The 16,279-nt window shown below is 41.3% G+C and overlaps 1 protein-coding gene across 6 annotated transcripts in view; it reads left to right on the forward strand.

Moving 5' to 3' along the window:
- Positions 1-16,279, forward strand: part of WDFY4 (WDFY family member 4) — a 285,720-nt gene that overhangs the window by 53,060 nt on the left and 216,381 nt on the right. For all 6 annotated transcript variants that reach the window (XM_032432234.1, XM_032432233.1, XM_032432238.1 and 3 more), the window contains one exon: positions 14,912-15,005. In XM_032432234.1, the coding sequence (XP_032288125.1) occupies positions 14,912-15,005 (94 nt within the window). The remainder of the gene's footprint in view (positions 1-14,911; positions 15,006-16,279) is intronic.

Raw genomic sequence — 16,279 nt, forward strand, 5'->3', positions numbered from 1 at the left:
AATGACAAACACAAATTAATATTGCAATAAATTATCCTGCCTACCCCCTGTCTCCACACCATCTGACGTTTACTGCCACAGAATGCCCTTCTGGGAGACATTGTGCACTTTTATCCAAAGATGTTGGATTGGCCAGACTTCAGTGTTGGGAGTTGGTGGTGAGGGGGATGGATGCCAAATCTCCAACTATGCAGATAATCATATTATTGTTCTTGTTTCTCCAGCTAATTTGCTAAATTAATTGGTTCTCTAATCTTGCATTTGCGCAGACACCAACTTGCTCATGAAGTATTTATTGCTGGCTTTGATTTGCTAATTTTTTAAAAGGACTTTTGTTCATGAGAAAGTTTGGCCTTTCACACTCTTTTCTTGACTATTTTTACTATCAAGTTTATGGTAGCAGCAGAACGCGAGTTGGGGCAGTGTTGTCTCTTCTATTCTCTGGAAGACTTTATGTAAATAAAGATTACTGTTTCTATTCCTTAGCTTTGTGATAGAATTTGCCAGTAAAACCTCATAAGCCCAATGTTTTCTTGTAAGAAGATTTATTTTTGTGAGAATAAATTTATATTTCTTCTTGAATCATTCTTAGTAATTTTTCAAGTTAATTTTCCCATTCCAAGTTTCAATTTACTGGCATAAGGCTGTTCACAATATCTTTTTAACTTTTTGCTCCTGACATGATCGTTTTTGTCTTTTCTCTCCCCTGCCCCCCAGCACCCCAGCATTCTTGACAGAGTTTTATTTATCAGCATGTCCCATGAGCCAACTTTCAGCTTTTCCTATCTCTCCTACATACATTTTCTATTTCTGTTTTCATTTGTTTGTTCTTATTATGTCCTCTATTTTCTTTGGGTTTATTCTGGTATTCTTCTCCTTAATTTAATTGATTAGGAGACTCATTTTCAGTTTTTAAATGCAAATTTCTCTGTCACTTTACTTTAGCTGTATCACCCAAGTTTCATTATGTTGCACTTTCAATATTATTTAGTCCTAAATATTTTAATTTCCTTTGTGACTTATAGTTTGATTCTTTTTTTTAAATTTTTTTTTTAAAGATTTTATTTATTTATTTGAGAGAGAGAGAATGAGAGAGAGCACATGAGAGGGGGGAGGGTCAGAGGGAGAAGCAGACTCCCTGCCGAGCAGGGAGCCCGATGCGGGACTCGATCCAGGGACTCCAGGATCATGACCTGAGCCGAAGGCAGTCGCTTAACCAACTGAGCCACCCAGGCGCCCTATAGTTTGATTCTTGAATCTTGTTTGAATTGTGAATTTCCAAAGTTACAGAGTATTTTTGGTCATTTCCCATTGTTGTTGAGTTCTAATTTTATCATCATGAGAGAAGATGGACTGTATGATGGTAATTCTCTAGAAATTAGTTGAACTTGACTTTGTGGCCTCCAATGTGATAAATCTTCATAAGTGTTCCGTAGGTGCTTGAAAAGAATGCATGTTTTCCAGTTGTTATACTCAATGTTCTATTTCTGTCCTTTACATCAAATTTGTCTACTGTCTTCTTCAGATTTTCAGATTATTTAATCTGCTTGACACATCAGTTACTAGGCTATGTTAGATATTTTTCATTATAGTGATAATTTATCAATTTCTGTTCATTTTTGCCTTATATTTGAGGCTATTAGAATCACACATATTTACAGTTTTTATATCATCTTGTGGAATCAAAAAATTTCACCTTATATGGTGACCTTCTTTATCTCTAATAATACATTTTGTCATAAAAACAATGTTGTTTAATCATAATAAGGCTACACCAGCTTTTCTTTTAGTTAGTATGTGCCTGGAATTTTTTTTAAAAGTCTTTTCTTTCAAGCTTTCTGGGTCCTAATGGTTTAGGTGTTTCTTTTGTCAACACTAAAGAGCTAGTTTTGTTTTCACTTTACTTTATCATTTAACCCAGCATGGTATTTTTTGGTTGCTGAAGCATGTGCTTTGTTTACATTTTTATAATTATTAATATGTTTGGAATGATTTCTACTTTGCTCTTTTGTATTTTCTATTGTCCTATTTTTTCTTTTGATTTTTTCCTTGTCTTCTTTTGAATTATTAGAATTTTAATTTTTAAATTTAATTTTTCCCATTGACTAATTTGGATCTTATACTCTGTTAGTCTTTCAGTGGTTTACCCTTCTAGTGGTTACCCTAAAATAATTTAACAGCCATCCTCATAATGTTTAACTATTTACTCTGTTTACTATTGCTATTTATCTTTAACCTCTTTCCAATACATATGTGTTACATATGTAATATGTAAGCACTTAATTTAACTCTTAAATGTATACTTGTATTTCTAATGTATATATTACTGTTGCCCAATATTAATTTTGGGCAGTCCATCAATCTGATCTAAATCTAATTTTAACTAATCCATCAAATAAGGCATTTATTCATGTATTTTTTTGTTAAGGTATAATTGACATATAACATAATATTACTTTCAGGTATAAAACATAGTGATTCCATATCTATCTATATATATTTTAAAGACTTTATTTATTTGAGAGAGAGAGAGAGAAAACCCTCAAGTGGGGTGAGGGGCAGAGGGAGAGAACCTCAGGCAGACTCCTCACTGAGTGTGGAGCTCGATGTGGGCCTTGATCTCACAACCCATGAGATCATGACCTGAGTCGAAACCAAGAGTTGGACACTCAACTGACTGAGCCACCCAGACACCCCTCAATATTTGTATATATTGGGAAATGATTACCACAGTAAGTCTAGTTATTAACACTCATCACCACACTAGTTACAATTTTTTTTCTTGTGGTAAGAGCTTTTAAGATTTATTCTCTTTGCAACTTTCACATATACAATATAGTATTATTAACTGTAGTCACCATGCTGTACCTTATGTTCCCATGACTTATTTATTTTAAAACTGGAAATTTGTAACTTTTCACTCCATTCATTTATTTTGCCAACCCTCTATCCCCTGCTTCTGGCAACCGCCAATCTATTCTCTGTATCTATGAGCTCTTTTTTTTTAGATTTCACATATAAGTGAGATCATATGTATTTGCCTTTCTCTGAACTATTTCACCTAGCATAATGCCCTCAAGGTCCATCCATGTTGTCACAAATGACAAGGTTTCCTTCTTTTTTTATGGCTGAATAATAGTCCATTGTGTATATACCACATCTTCATCCATTCATTCATCGATGGTCACTTAGTTTGTTTCTGTATCTTGGCTATTATAAAGAATGCTGCAATAACATAGGGGTGCATGTATTTTTTTAAGTTGGTGTTTTCATTCTCTTCAGATAAATACTCAGATCATATGGTAGCTCTATTTTTAATTTTTCGAGGAATCTTCATATTGTTTTCCATAATGGCTCTACCAATTTACATTTCTACTGACAGCGCATGAGTGTTTGTCACCAACACTTGTTATTTCTTATCTTTTTGATGATAGCCATTCTAACAGGTGTCATGGTGGGGGCTCATTGTGGTTTTGATTTGCATTTCCTGAATGATCAGTGATGTAGAAAACCTTTTTACCACCCATATATCTTCTTTGGAAAGATGTCTCTTCAGATGTTCTGACCATTTTTTTTAAAAGATTTTATTATTTGACACCAGAGGAGAGAGAGAACGCACAAGCAGGGGGAGCAGAAGGCAGAAGGAGAGGGAGAAGCAGGCTCCTGCTGAGCAAGGAGCCCAATGCGGGGCTTTATCCCAGGACACTGGGATCATGACCTGAGCCAAAGGCAGGTGCTTAACCAACTGAGCCACCCAGGTGCCCCATTCTGCCCATTTTTTATTGGATTTTTTTGGCATTGAGTTATATGAGTTCTTTATATATTTTGGGTATTGACCCTTTATCATACATGCAATTTGCAAATATTTTCTCCCATTCTGTAGGTTGCCTTTTCATTTCACTGATGGTTTCCTTTGCTGTACAGAAGCTTTTTAATTTGATGTAGTTCTACTGGTTCATTTTTGCTTTTGTTGTTTTTACTTTTTGTGTCAAATCCATAAAATCATTGCCAAGACCAATGTCAAGGAGCTTACCACCTATGTTTTCTTCTATGAGCTTTATGGCTTCAGGTCTTATGTTCATATCAAGTCTTTAATCCATTTTGGGTTCATTTTTGTGTATGGTGTAAGGCAGTGGTCTGGTTTCATCCTTTTGTGTGGCTGTCTAGTTTTTTCTCAACACCATTCATTGAAAAGACTGTCCTTTCCTCACTATATAGTCTTGGCTCCTTTGTCATAAATTAATTGACCACATATATGTGGGTTGATATGGTATCTCTATTCTGTTCCATTAATCTGTGTATCTTATGCCAATGCTGTACTATTTTGATTACTCTGTCTTTGTAATACCATTTGAAATCAGGGAGCATGATGCGTCCTGCTTTGCTCTTCTTTCTCAGGATTGTGACATTTCTCACTGCATTGGTACCACAGCTGTACTTTGTGAGCCAGGCCTTGACCAGATCGCAGGCCCTTCTCCTCTTGGTTTATCTTGGGGAGAATTCCCTTTCTGAGGTTCCCTGATCTTTCTGTCCTGGGGGAGGGCATCCTTGAGGAGGCCTCTACCCTGGCCACCTGGAGAGCATGCAGGTCAACTTGGTAGCTCAGCATTGAGCCTTATTCTACCAGTTCTTAGAGGACAGGGAAATAGTTGTCAGCACCAGAAGACATTAGTAAGTGGTATTGAGTGATGAGAAGCAATAGTCATTTTTCAAACGTCTCTGGGAGCTAAGCACTAAACACTTCTATTCATTTAATTCCCTCCCAATCCTAGAACTTTACTAATAAAGAAACCAAGGCTAAGAAAGGATAAGTAGCATGGCCAAAGTCACACATTTAGTAAGTAAACAATAGAACTGGATTCTGATCCCAGGTCTATTTTCAAAACCTGTATGTGTGTGTGTGTGTGTGTGTGTGTGTGTGTGTGTGAGTGTGTGCGTGTTCTTCCTGCTTCTTCTGGAAACTCCCACAATAATGGTGATGATTTTCCAAAAGTTCTGACACAATAGTTTACAGTTTAAAGCTGGTCTCTAACCTATAGATGGCATCAGCCTGAATTCTTTACAGATGAATCCTGTGTCAGATGTCATCTTGGTTTCACGATGAGTAATTTTTAAATGTATAAGACTCAGATTTCATAAATAGAGCAATTTTTTCCTCATTAAAAGAAATACATCACCCTCGACCTTTCCTAATGGTTAGAGAATCAGTGAAACCCTAGCCTCTCATGAGAGAATCTGGGGGATAAAGGCAGGGCGGTGGGCTAGGAATGGGGGACAGGGTGCTCAACCTCACCTACCATGAACACTTGGCATCTTCTTGGACAAGTACCTTGGCTCAGCCTGGTCTGTGCAAAGTGGGCCTTGCTCTCCAGGGAGGAGGGGGTGGAGGCTGTGGGCCTTGGACTCGGGCCAAATGCTCTGTGCCTTAGTGGCCATGTTCCTTGGGCCTGTTGCTTTATCTCTCTGAGCTTCAATTTCCTGATTTGAAGACAGTGGTAATTAAAGTATCCACCTTGTTTTGAGGTGAGGGTTGGAGATGAGAATGGTGCTAGTCATTGTGATCACAGTTGTTGTCTCCCAAGTACTTGTGTGCCGGATGCTGTGCTGAGTTCTCCACAAGCATTAATTCTTATAACAACTATGATTTAAGTAACCTTGTTCACAAAATGGAAGTTATATATTAGGGAATTGCCCAAATACATATGCAATGTCCAAGATACAGAATACATAATCTCGATGAAATGTACACCCCCACACACAGCACACCCATACCACATACCACACACACACACACACACACACACACACACCATACAGAACACCCCTACACCACATCCCCCATAGACCTTTACTCAAACACACAGACATACCACACATACATACACCACACAGAACACCCACACACCACATCCCTCACACCCTTCTACACATACACACACACACCACATAGAACACCCACACACCGCATCCCTCACACCCCTCTACACACACGCACACACACCCCACACTCAAACTGCACCCCCCCCCCAAATGTCATTCAGTGGAGTTCAATAAATGGTGGCTGCAGTCGTGATAACCATATGAGGACCTTCTCTGGTATTTACCAGGTCCTGTTACCTGAGATGGATGTCATCCTTCTTGGCCAGCCGATCCACAGTGAGGGTCTGGAGGTGAAGGTGGAGCGAGGAGTGGGTCAGGCCACGGTGTGGTGTGTGCGTGCGCATGCACACGTGTGTGGGTACTTGTGTGTATGCAAGTGCATGTGAGTGCATTGGGTGTTGGGTGTGCATCTCAGGTGTGAGAACCCAGCTGGGCAGGAAGCATCTGCCCAAAGCCTGTCCTCCCTTCTGTGGAGCTGCGGCTTTGCAGGGAGCTTTCTCTTAAATCGCAGTGCATTAGTCGGCTGCGACCGCCATCTGAGGTTTCATTTTTGGCAGTTTCGCTTCTGGCAGCCAACCATGGTCTGGAAGCAGGGGATCCTCCTTCTGATGAATCGTCAGCAGGCCAATAGTAGCCTAACGCGGCATCACATGCCTGCGTCATCCACGTCACTCCATCTCTAGGTATTTTGTCATCTCTGTCACCACAAGAAGGGTGAGTACAGTCCAAGAAGATATTTGGAGAGACAGAGAGACCATATTCACGTAACTTTTATTACGGCATATTGTTAGAATTTTTCTATTTATTATTAGTTGCTATTAATCTCTTACTGTGCCTAATTTATGAATTAAACTTTCTCATAGGTATGTATGCATAGGGAAAAAAAAAACAGGATATACAGGGTTTGGTACTCTCTGAGGTTTTAGGCATCCCAGCAGATAAGGGAGGACTACGGTTTCTTGTCCCTTTTTTTTTTTTAAGATTTTATTTCTTGGGGGGGGGGGGGGAGGGAGCGCGTGCGCATGCGCATGAGCGGGGGGCGGGGCAAAGGGAGAAGCAGGCTCCTCAGTGAGCAGGGGGGCTGGATCCCAGCACCCTGGGATCATGACCTGAACCGAAGGCAGATGCTTAACCAACTGAGCCACCCAGGCGCCCCTCTTGTCGTGGCTTTTGAGATTGGAAGGGCTGACTGTTAGAGCTGCCGTGAGGCCTGGTGCAGAGCCCGTCCCCCCACTGCCGCAGGATGGCTGCCCTAGCGCGTCCCTCACATGGCTCCTGGACAGCGGTGGCGCGGCTCCTCCTTCCGAAGCCTGCTCCTGCCTGCACCTCTCTGGCTCCCTTCCTGGTAGAGACATCTAGTCCGGAGAATGCGAGTGCAGACTTCAGTAAGCACGCAGGGAATGCCAGCGCTGGTGCCTGGCACTCGGGGCCAGGCACTGGTGAGTACTTGGGGGAAGGGCCAAATGACCCCTGCCCCAGCCCTACACCTGGGTGTGGGAAAACCAGAAATGTGAGCGGATCATTACACCTGTGTGGGAGATGCCATCCAGGGCAGCCTCAGAAATTAAGGGGGAACGGAGCAGCGCACCTGACACAGCCTGGGAGAGGGGTTCCGTGGGGCCTTCCTGGGTGAGGAGATCCCTGAGCTAAGCCATGATGAGAGACAGGTGCCTGGATTGGGAGGGGTTGGAGAGGGCATTCCCAGGCCTGAAAGACCCCAAATCAGCCATGCTGAGTGAGGAAAGCTCAGGCCCTTGGCAGGGATTACAGAGACTCAAAGCCACACACTTGAGGGCGGTGCTGAGACGTGAGCGTGGAAGGGGGTCCAGGCATGAATGGCCCTTGGGCTGGCAGGAGGCGGGATGTTATTCTGTGGGGAGCAGGCAGACATGTTGCAGAGGCCACTCTGGTGTGTGTATGTGTGAGTGTAAGAGTGTGAGTATGAATGTGTGCATGTGGTTATGTGTACAAATATGAGTGTGTGTGTGTGTTATGTGAGTGTGAAGGGGGAGAGGTGCATAGAAATGAGCACGGGGAGGGGGAGGAAGGCAGGAGCTGGAGGTCTGTCCCCGCAGCGATGGCGATGGCCAGCATCCAGACAGCAGGCTGCTAGCAGGAGAACTTTTTGAGACCTCATTTAGGACATAACGTCCTGGCCTTGGTAACTAATGGGGTGAGCGTGGGGGAAGAGTGGCTGGCCCAGGCCCTGACAGGGAAGCCCTGGTGGAAGATCTGGTTTGGGAGAAGGTGGTGGCTATCTGCAGTAGCCTGTGCGGACTGCCAAAATGAGATCGTATTCCTTTTAATTTTCTAATGAATCACTCAGGAATCCACCAGCTGTAGTAAGAAGAGAGAGAGTAGCTTCATCCTGCCCGGAGAATTTGGATGAGGGATAGTCTGACTTCCACAGCTAATCAGGAAAAATCCCCGGATCTGAGCACCATCCTTTACCATGTGCTACTGCTGTGGTCACGGGGCTGGGGGCTGGGGATAGCCAAGCTTGGGCTCTGTGTGATGTGATGTGATGTGATGTGATGTGGTCCCACTGGTTCTAATCCCCCTGCAGGCCTCTGGGTTCTTCAAAAGAAATGACATCACTCTTACTTTGTAAAACTCAACCAAGCAGCCCTCTTGCCCTGTCCTCACCTCTGGGCCTTGATAGATACAGATAATCATGTATATAATTTTGGATTATAACTTTCAGTTACATGCACAGGTCTTTTGCAAGATGTGAGCCATCCAGGAACACTAGATCATGTGGGATACCACTGTCTGCCCTCCTTGGCATTCAGAACCCCTACCCTCATTCCTGCTCTTGGGATTCACACCTCAGAGCAATGCTTCTTCAAGTGTGGCCTATAGCCCACCTGCCCGCATCAGAATCAGTTGTGAAGGTGCTAAAATACAGTCTTGTAAACCAGATTTCCTGAGTCACAATCATTGGGGTTGGAGTTTAGGGATCTGTTTTTTTTTTTTTTTTTTAAAGCTCCTCTTGTTAGTTTTAAGCACATTAAACTTTAAGAACTTCTGCCCCAGGTCCTGGGCATCTTTTCCTGAAAAACATTTTTTAAATGCCTTATTTTTTTCATTAAAGTGAAATTCACATAACATGAAATTAACAATTTTAAAGCAGACAACTCAGTGGCATTTAGTACATTCATGATGTTGTGCAAAACACCACCTCTGTCTAGTTCCAAAATATTCCAGAAAAATCCTATATATATTCCCATTCCTTCAGCCAACCCCTGTGTAAACACCAATTTTTCTGTCTCTTTGGATTTACCTATTCTGGATATTTCATATAAATAGAATCATATGATATGCCCTCTTTTGTGTCTGGTTTCTTTCACTTAACATGTTTTCAAAGTTTATTCCCATTGTAACATACATCAGTACTTCATTCCTTTGTTATGTGTGAATGTCATCCCATTGTAGGTGTACACCACAATTTGTTTATCCATTCATCTCCTGAGGGACATTTGGCTTGTTTCCACATTTTGGCTATTGTAAATAGTGCTGCTGTGAACATGTGTGTAAATGCATTTGAGTATTTGCAGTTCTTTTGTGTAAATATATAAGAGTGGAATTGCTGGATCAAATGATAATTCTATGTTTAATTTTTTGAGGAACCACCAAACAGTCTTCCATGGTAGCTGAACAAGTTTTATATTTACCAGCAATGTATGAGGATTCCAATTTCTCCAGATGCTCACCAATACTTGTTTTCCATTAAAAAAATTAAAGCCATCCTAGTGAGTGGGAAGTGGAATTTCATTGTGGTTTTGGTTTGCATTTCTCTAATGGCTAATGATGTTGAGCATCTTCATGCGCTCATTGGCCATTCGTATATCTTCTTTGGAGACATATCTATTCAGGTCCTTTGCTCATTTTATAATTTCTTTGTATATTATGGATAATAGACACTTATCAGATATATGATTTGCAAATGTTTTCTCCCATTCAGTAGGCTGTTCTTTCACACTTTTAATAATGTCCTTTGATGCATAAAAGCTTTTCATTTTGATGAAATCTATATCATCTATTTTTTCTTTTGTTGCTCATGCTTTTGGTGTCATGTAAGAATCCATTGCCAAATCCTAGGTCATGAAGATTTACCTCTGTGTTTCTCCCTAAAAGTTTTAGCTCTTATGTTTAGGTTATTGATCCATTATATGGTGTGAGGCCAGGGTTCAACTTCATTCTTTTGCATGTGGCTATGCACTTCTCTCAGCACCATGTACTGATGACTCTGTTCTTTCCCCACTGAATGATCTTAGCATTCTTGTGGAGGACTCTCAATTCTAGTCCACTGGACTATGTGTCTGTCCTCAAGCCAGTACCACACTGTTTTGATTACTGTAGCATTGTAGTAAGTTTTGAACTCAAGAAGTGGGAGTAGTCCAACTTTGCTCTTCATTTTAAATATTGTTTTGGCTATTTAGAGTTCCTTGCAATTCCATATGAATTTGAGGACCAGCTTTTATCATTGCATATGTTAGCTGTGGTCTTTTTATAAATGCCTTCTATCATGTTGAGAAAGTTCCTATCAATTCCTAGTTTTCTGAGTATTTTTATCATGAAAGGGTATTCAATATTGTCAAATACTTTTTCTGCATCAGTTGAGACAATCCTTTGTTTTCTTCCCTTTGTCTTCTAATATAGTGTATTACCTTGACTGATTTTCTTATGTTGAATCACTCATACCCTTGTATTCTTGGGATAAACCCCACTTGATCATAGTGTATAATTCTTTAAATATGCTGTTATATTTGGTTTGCTAGTATGTTGTTGAGGATTTTTGCATGTATATTCATTAGGGATATTGTCTGTAGTTTTCTTTTTTTTTTTTCTTTGTGTAGCTTTGGTATCAAGGTAGTAATACAGTCTTCCTTGCTGTTTCCTGAATATGCTGGACATACTCCCACTTTAGGGCCTTTTGCATTGGCTGTTCCCTTTGTTTGAAATGCTTTTCCCTCAGATATCTGCCTCCCTCTTTCAAGTCTGCCCAATTGTCACCTTCTCAAGGAGGCCAGCTCTGCCACCCAAATTAAAATTGCAGATTGCTTCCTTCCTCCACCCTAGCACTCTTCATTCTTTCTCTGCTCGAATTTTTTCTTGCAATGGCACTTACATAATATGTAATTTACTTATTCATGGTAATATTATATTAATAGATTATACTATATTATAATAATGTAGTATGCATTACACAATAATAACTTTTGTTATTTATAATTTACATATTTATTATGTTTATTATCTACACTCCTCCTCTCACATCCTGGGTATGGGCTTCAGTTTGTTTAATTTATAGATGTATCCAAAGTGCCTGGCAAATAGCTAGGTCAATAAATATTTGTTCATTTGAATTGAATAAATTAACACCAAGGCGTTCACTCCTGGCACCTTAGCCATCCTTTTAAGGCTGGTGGTGCCAAGGACAATCTGACCAGGGGTTGTAAGAATAGCGCTATGGGCATGATGTTTGAAAATCAGCTGTTTGTAATTGGGATTAGATTTATGGGTTTTAAGGCTTTTTTTTTTAAAGATTTTATTTATTTATTTGACAGAGAGAGAGAGAGAGAGACAGCGAGAGAGGGAACATAAGCAGGGGGCAGTGGGAGAGGGAGAAGCAGGCTTCCCGCTGAGCAGGGAGCCCAAAGCAGAGCTCGATCCCAGGATGCTAGGATCATGACCTGAGCGGAAGGCAGACGCTTAACGACTGAGACATCTAGGCGCCCCTAGATTTATGGGTTTTTTGTGTGTTTGTTTTTATTTTTATTATTAATTTTTGAATTTATACACAGTATAAGTCCCTTTTTTGCTGTAAAGTTCTATGGGTTTTCATTCATTTAATTTCGAGCCATCAGGACACAGAATAGTCCCATCATCTCAAATAGTTCCTGAATGTTGCCCCTTGATAGTCAAATTCTTTCTCTACCCCTAGCCCCTGGCAACCACTGATATGTCTTTATAATTTTGTCTTTTCCAGAATACCATATAAATGCAGGTATACAATGTGAAATCTTTTGAGGCTAGCCTTTTCCATTCAGCATAAGGCCTTTGAGATCCATCCAGTTTCTTGTATGAGTTGTTCATGCATTTTTATTGCTGAGTAGTACTCCATTGTATGGATGCCAGGATTTTCTCCATCTGTAGCTTGTGTTTCCGTCTTTTTTTTTTTTTTTTAAGATTTTATTTATTTATTTGACAGAGAGAGACACAGTGAGAGAGGGAACACAAGCAGGGGGAGTGGGGAGGGAGAAGCAGGCTTCTGCTGAGCAGGGAGCCCGATGCGGGGCTCAATCCCAGTACCCTGGGATCATGATCTGAGCCGAAGGCAGACACTCAACGACTGAGCCACCCAAGTGCCCCTGTCTTTCCATCTTTACAGTGACTTTCACAGAATGAAAATCTTTAATTTTGATGCAGTACAATTTATTAATGTTTTCTTTTATTGGGCTTTTGGTATCATGTCTAAGAACTCTTTGCCTAGCTCAGGGTCACCAAGATTTTCTCCTGTGTTTTCTTTTAAAAGTTGTATATGTCTGTGATCCATTTTGAATTTCTTTTACTGCAGGGTGTGAAGTTTAAGTCAAGATATATTTTTTTGCATTTGGACATCTAATTTCTCTTATGCCATTTGTTGAAAATATTATCCTTTTCCATTGAATTATTTTTGTACCTTTGTGAAAAATCAATTGGCCATATTTGTGTAGGTCTTTTCCTGGACTCTATTCTGTTCCATTGATCTGTGTGTCTAGCCCTTCACTAATACTGTTTTGATCACTGTAGCTTTGTAATAAGTCATAAAAACAGCAAATGTGAGTCCTCCAAATGTATTCTCCCTTTCTAAAATTGCTTTGATTATTTTAGTTCCTTTGCCTCTAGTTGTTCTAGTATATGTAAATATAATGATCAGCTTGCCTACATCTACAAAAACTGTTGGGATCTTGATTAGAATTGCATTAAATCTATAGATGAATTTGAGGAGAATTGAGACAACTATATTACATCTTCCAACCCACAAATATTGTATGTTTTTCCTTTTATATAGGTCTTTCTTTCTTCCTTTCTTTGCTAAGCTTCTTGAATCTTTAAGGTTCTATATACACCAAATTTAAAGAAATAATGGCTAAAACCTTCCTGAATATTTTTTTTTTTTTTTTACACTGCCTCTTCGTCCTCTTCTTCTGGAACTCCTACAATGGGATGTTAGATCTTTTAGTATTGTTACACATGAGCTTGAGGATTTCTTACATTTTAAAAAATCTTTTTCCTTTTTGTTGTTCAGTTTTGGCAATTTCTATTGATCTGTCCTTAAATTCATGGATTCTCTCTCATCTCATTCTTTTATTGTTCTCATTCAGTGAGATTTTTAAATTTGTTATTGTATCTTCAGTTCTTAAATTTCCATTTGGTTCTTTTTTATTGCTCCCATTTCTTTACTGAGACTTCCTAGGTTTTCATTCATTTCAATAATATTCACCCTTATTCCTTAGAGTGTGGTTAAAGAGCTGATTTAAAGTTTTTGTCTGATTAAAAAAAATAAAGTTTTTGTCTGATAGTTCCAACTCTGCATCATCTCAGGCTTGGCATCTGTTGATTATCTTTTTCTGTGTGAGATATTGAGACTTCCCTGATTTGTTCTATGCTAAGTAATTTCAGATTGTGTCCTGGACATTTTGAATATTATGAACTCTGGCTCTTGTTGACATCTGGAGAATGTTAATTATTTTGTTTTACCAGGCAATCGACCAGGTTAGGTTCAGTCTGCAAGTTCTTGCCCACCTTCTGTGGACCATGTTTCCAGTATTAGTTTGGTTTCACAGACTTGGCAGTGAGATTTTATCTATTCTCTATTTGCCCCATGAAGTAGCCAGTCTCGGGTGGTGCTTTACCCTTGAGTTCAGTTCTCAAAGCCTTTGGAATATGGTTTAGGGTCAGATCCACACATGCAGCTCAGAATTGAACCCAGAGGTTGATACAGAGTCTGACTTTATTAAGCCTCCTCCTCTTCCTTGTCTCCCCAACACTTTATGGCTCCCAGGGGCCTCTTCCTTCTCCTCTGTCTAGGAAGCTGAGGCTTTAGTTTCCCTGCTTTGCCATGTACTTCCTACCGCTGCATCTGTTTCTGGTGCCAAGCAGGGAAAGGAAAAAGAGAGACAAAGGCAATGGAGATTTTGCCTACACTCCTGGAACCATAGTTCTTCTGGTTAGAGAGAAGGATTATCTTCTCGCAGATATTCAGACACCTGCCTGGCCACTGCTACTGCTGTGAGGTTGTCTGGAGGCTGGCTGAGAAAGAATGAAGGAACCCAAAACGAAAATCTCAAGGGTTCTCCTCCATGCTCTGTGACCTCTAGGAGCCTCCCTCCTGTTCCTCAGACCAGAAACAGATACGTTTTCTTGGTGCTCTGTCCTCATCTGCATGTGATGCACATTTCTGTTTTCAGATGCCCTCTGAGCCCATACTAAGGAATTCTGGAGGGGGACACTCCAGGAAATTCAATGCCAGTTGCATGGTGCTTTGGGTTTGGTTTCCTTCTCTGCTACCATTTACTTTTCAGAGTCGTCAGAGAGCTGCTTATGTGTTCTATGTGAGTTTTGAGTTGCATTCAGTGGGTACGGCTGAGTAGAGTGTGCTTATACCATCTTGAAGGGATCAAGAAACACTTGTGTGTATGTGTTCAACATAAAATGAGAGCCTCTCCCTCTCCTTTATGTCTGGAGGGAAAGGGAGAGGACCAGGCAACTAACTTGCGTTGAATATCAACTGTGAGCCAGCCACTGTGTCCCGGGGCCCAAAAGCATTATTCCGTGTCTCTCTGAGAGAAGTATGGTATTGTGAGTTCCACTGTACAGTTGGGAAAATTGGGCTCAGATTAATTAGTTCAAAGTTCTATAGATAATAAGTGGTAGACTGAGGATGTGTATTATGGCCTGTCTGAGAAAGATTCAGAAAGGTTTGTGAAAAGCAGAAGAGACTAGAAAACTCAAATCTGATATCCCGCCTCCCCTCTCTCTGCAGGGTGGATGAAGGGGATGCTGTGATCATGCACCCCGGGGTCCTGTGCATCATGGTGAGACTGCTGCCTCGGTTGTACCATGCAGACCACCCCCAGGTACTTGTTGATGAACACACGTATTTATCTTTTTCACATGACCAATCATTTAAGCTCCTTCTGGCCAGACTTCTTCTTTTTTGCCTTTGCCCTCAATACTCTGCCTTAGGAGAGCCACCCTGGTGAAGCACCTTCTGCAGGGGAGACTCAGTATGTCTGTGACCCTTGATTGAGTTCTGCCACCCTTCCTTCCAAGGTCATTTGAGACAGGTCATTTCTGCTGGTGAAGTGACCTTCTAAAAGCAACAGCCAAACAAAAACTAGCTGAAATGATTCAACCGTCATGAGGCAATCCCTGGGTACTAAGGACAGCGCTGGGCATTGGTGGGGCCAGAAGTCCTTTGCCCTCCAGCTAGTCATCCATCCTGCAGTGCTGGCTGTGATCATGGCTCAGTGCCCTGTACAGGACATGCCAGGTTAACAAGATGGACACTGTCCATGGATCCTGTGTCCATCATGGGGACCAAGAGATGGTGCCAGTGCAGACAGACTAAAGAAATAAGCTCACCAATGAATATACAATTACAAACTGGGACAAGGGATAATAATGGGGAAAAATAGGATGCTGAGAAAGAATAATGGAATGGAGGTGGGGGAAGACCTGATTAAATCTAATTTAGAGGAAGGGGTGGAGGTCAGGGAAGCCATCTCCTAGATGGTGACATTTAAGCAGGGCCCTGAAAGATGAGTAGCAATTAACCAGGCAGGAAGGAGCCTGCTGCATGCGACTGGGGTGGGAGCAAAGGGGGGGGGAGTGGGAAATGTGCCAGATGGGGCAGGCACAGGAAGGCTGGAGCCCTGCTTAAGTATGGAGTTTTATCCCAAGGGCAGCAAGAAGCCTCTCAAATGAGTAGAGGATGACTCTATCAGGTTTTTGTATCAAAATATCTGTTTGTTTGTTGCATGGGGAATGGCCTGGGAATGGGGACAGCAGGTAGGAAGCCGTGTCTGTAGTACCACATGGATGGTTGCTCAGCTAGGGTGGTGTCTGGGCAGGTGTGAAGGAGAGGAGAGACAGAATCCCAGGACCCAGAGATGAACAGGTCCAGGGAGTGGGAAGAGGGAGACTCAAAGACAACCCCCAAGTTCCTGTCCTGGCAGAATGAGGGGCTCCATTGCAGGGTGAAAGGATTGAGTAACAGAACAAGGCAATTCTTGTTGAGGAAAACCTGGAGAATGCACGCTCTGATGAGTGCAGATGAAAGGAAATGAATTGAACTGAGCAACCAGGCATGGCGCTGGACACTTTCACAGTTTGTCCTCATAGCAGTTTT

The sequence above is a fragment of the Phoca vitulina genome, unplaced genomic scaffold (genome assembly GCF_004348235.1).
Source record: "Phoca vitulina isolate PV1807 unplaced genomic scaffold, GSC_HSeal_1.0 scaffold48, whole genome shotgun sequence".
Lineage (NCBI taxonomy): Eukaryota > Metazoa > Chordata > Mammalia > Carnivora > Phocidae > Phoca > Phoca vitulina.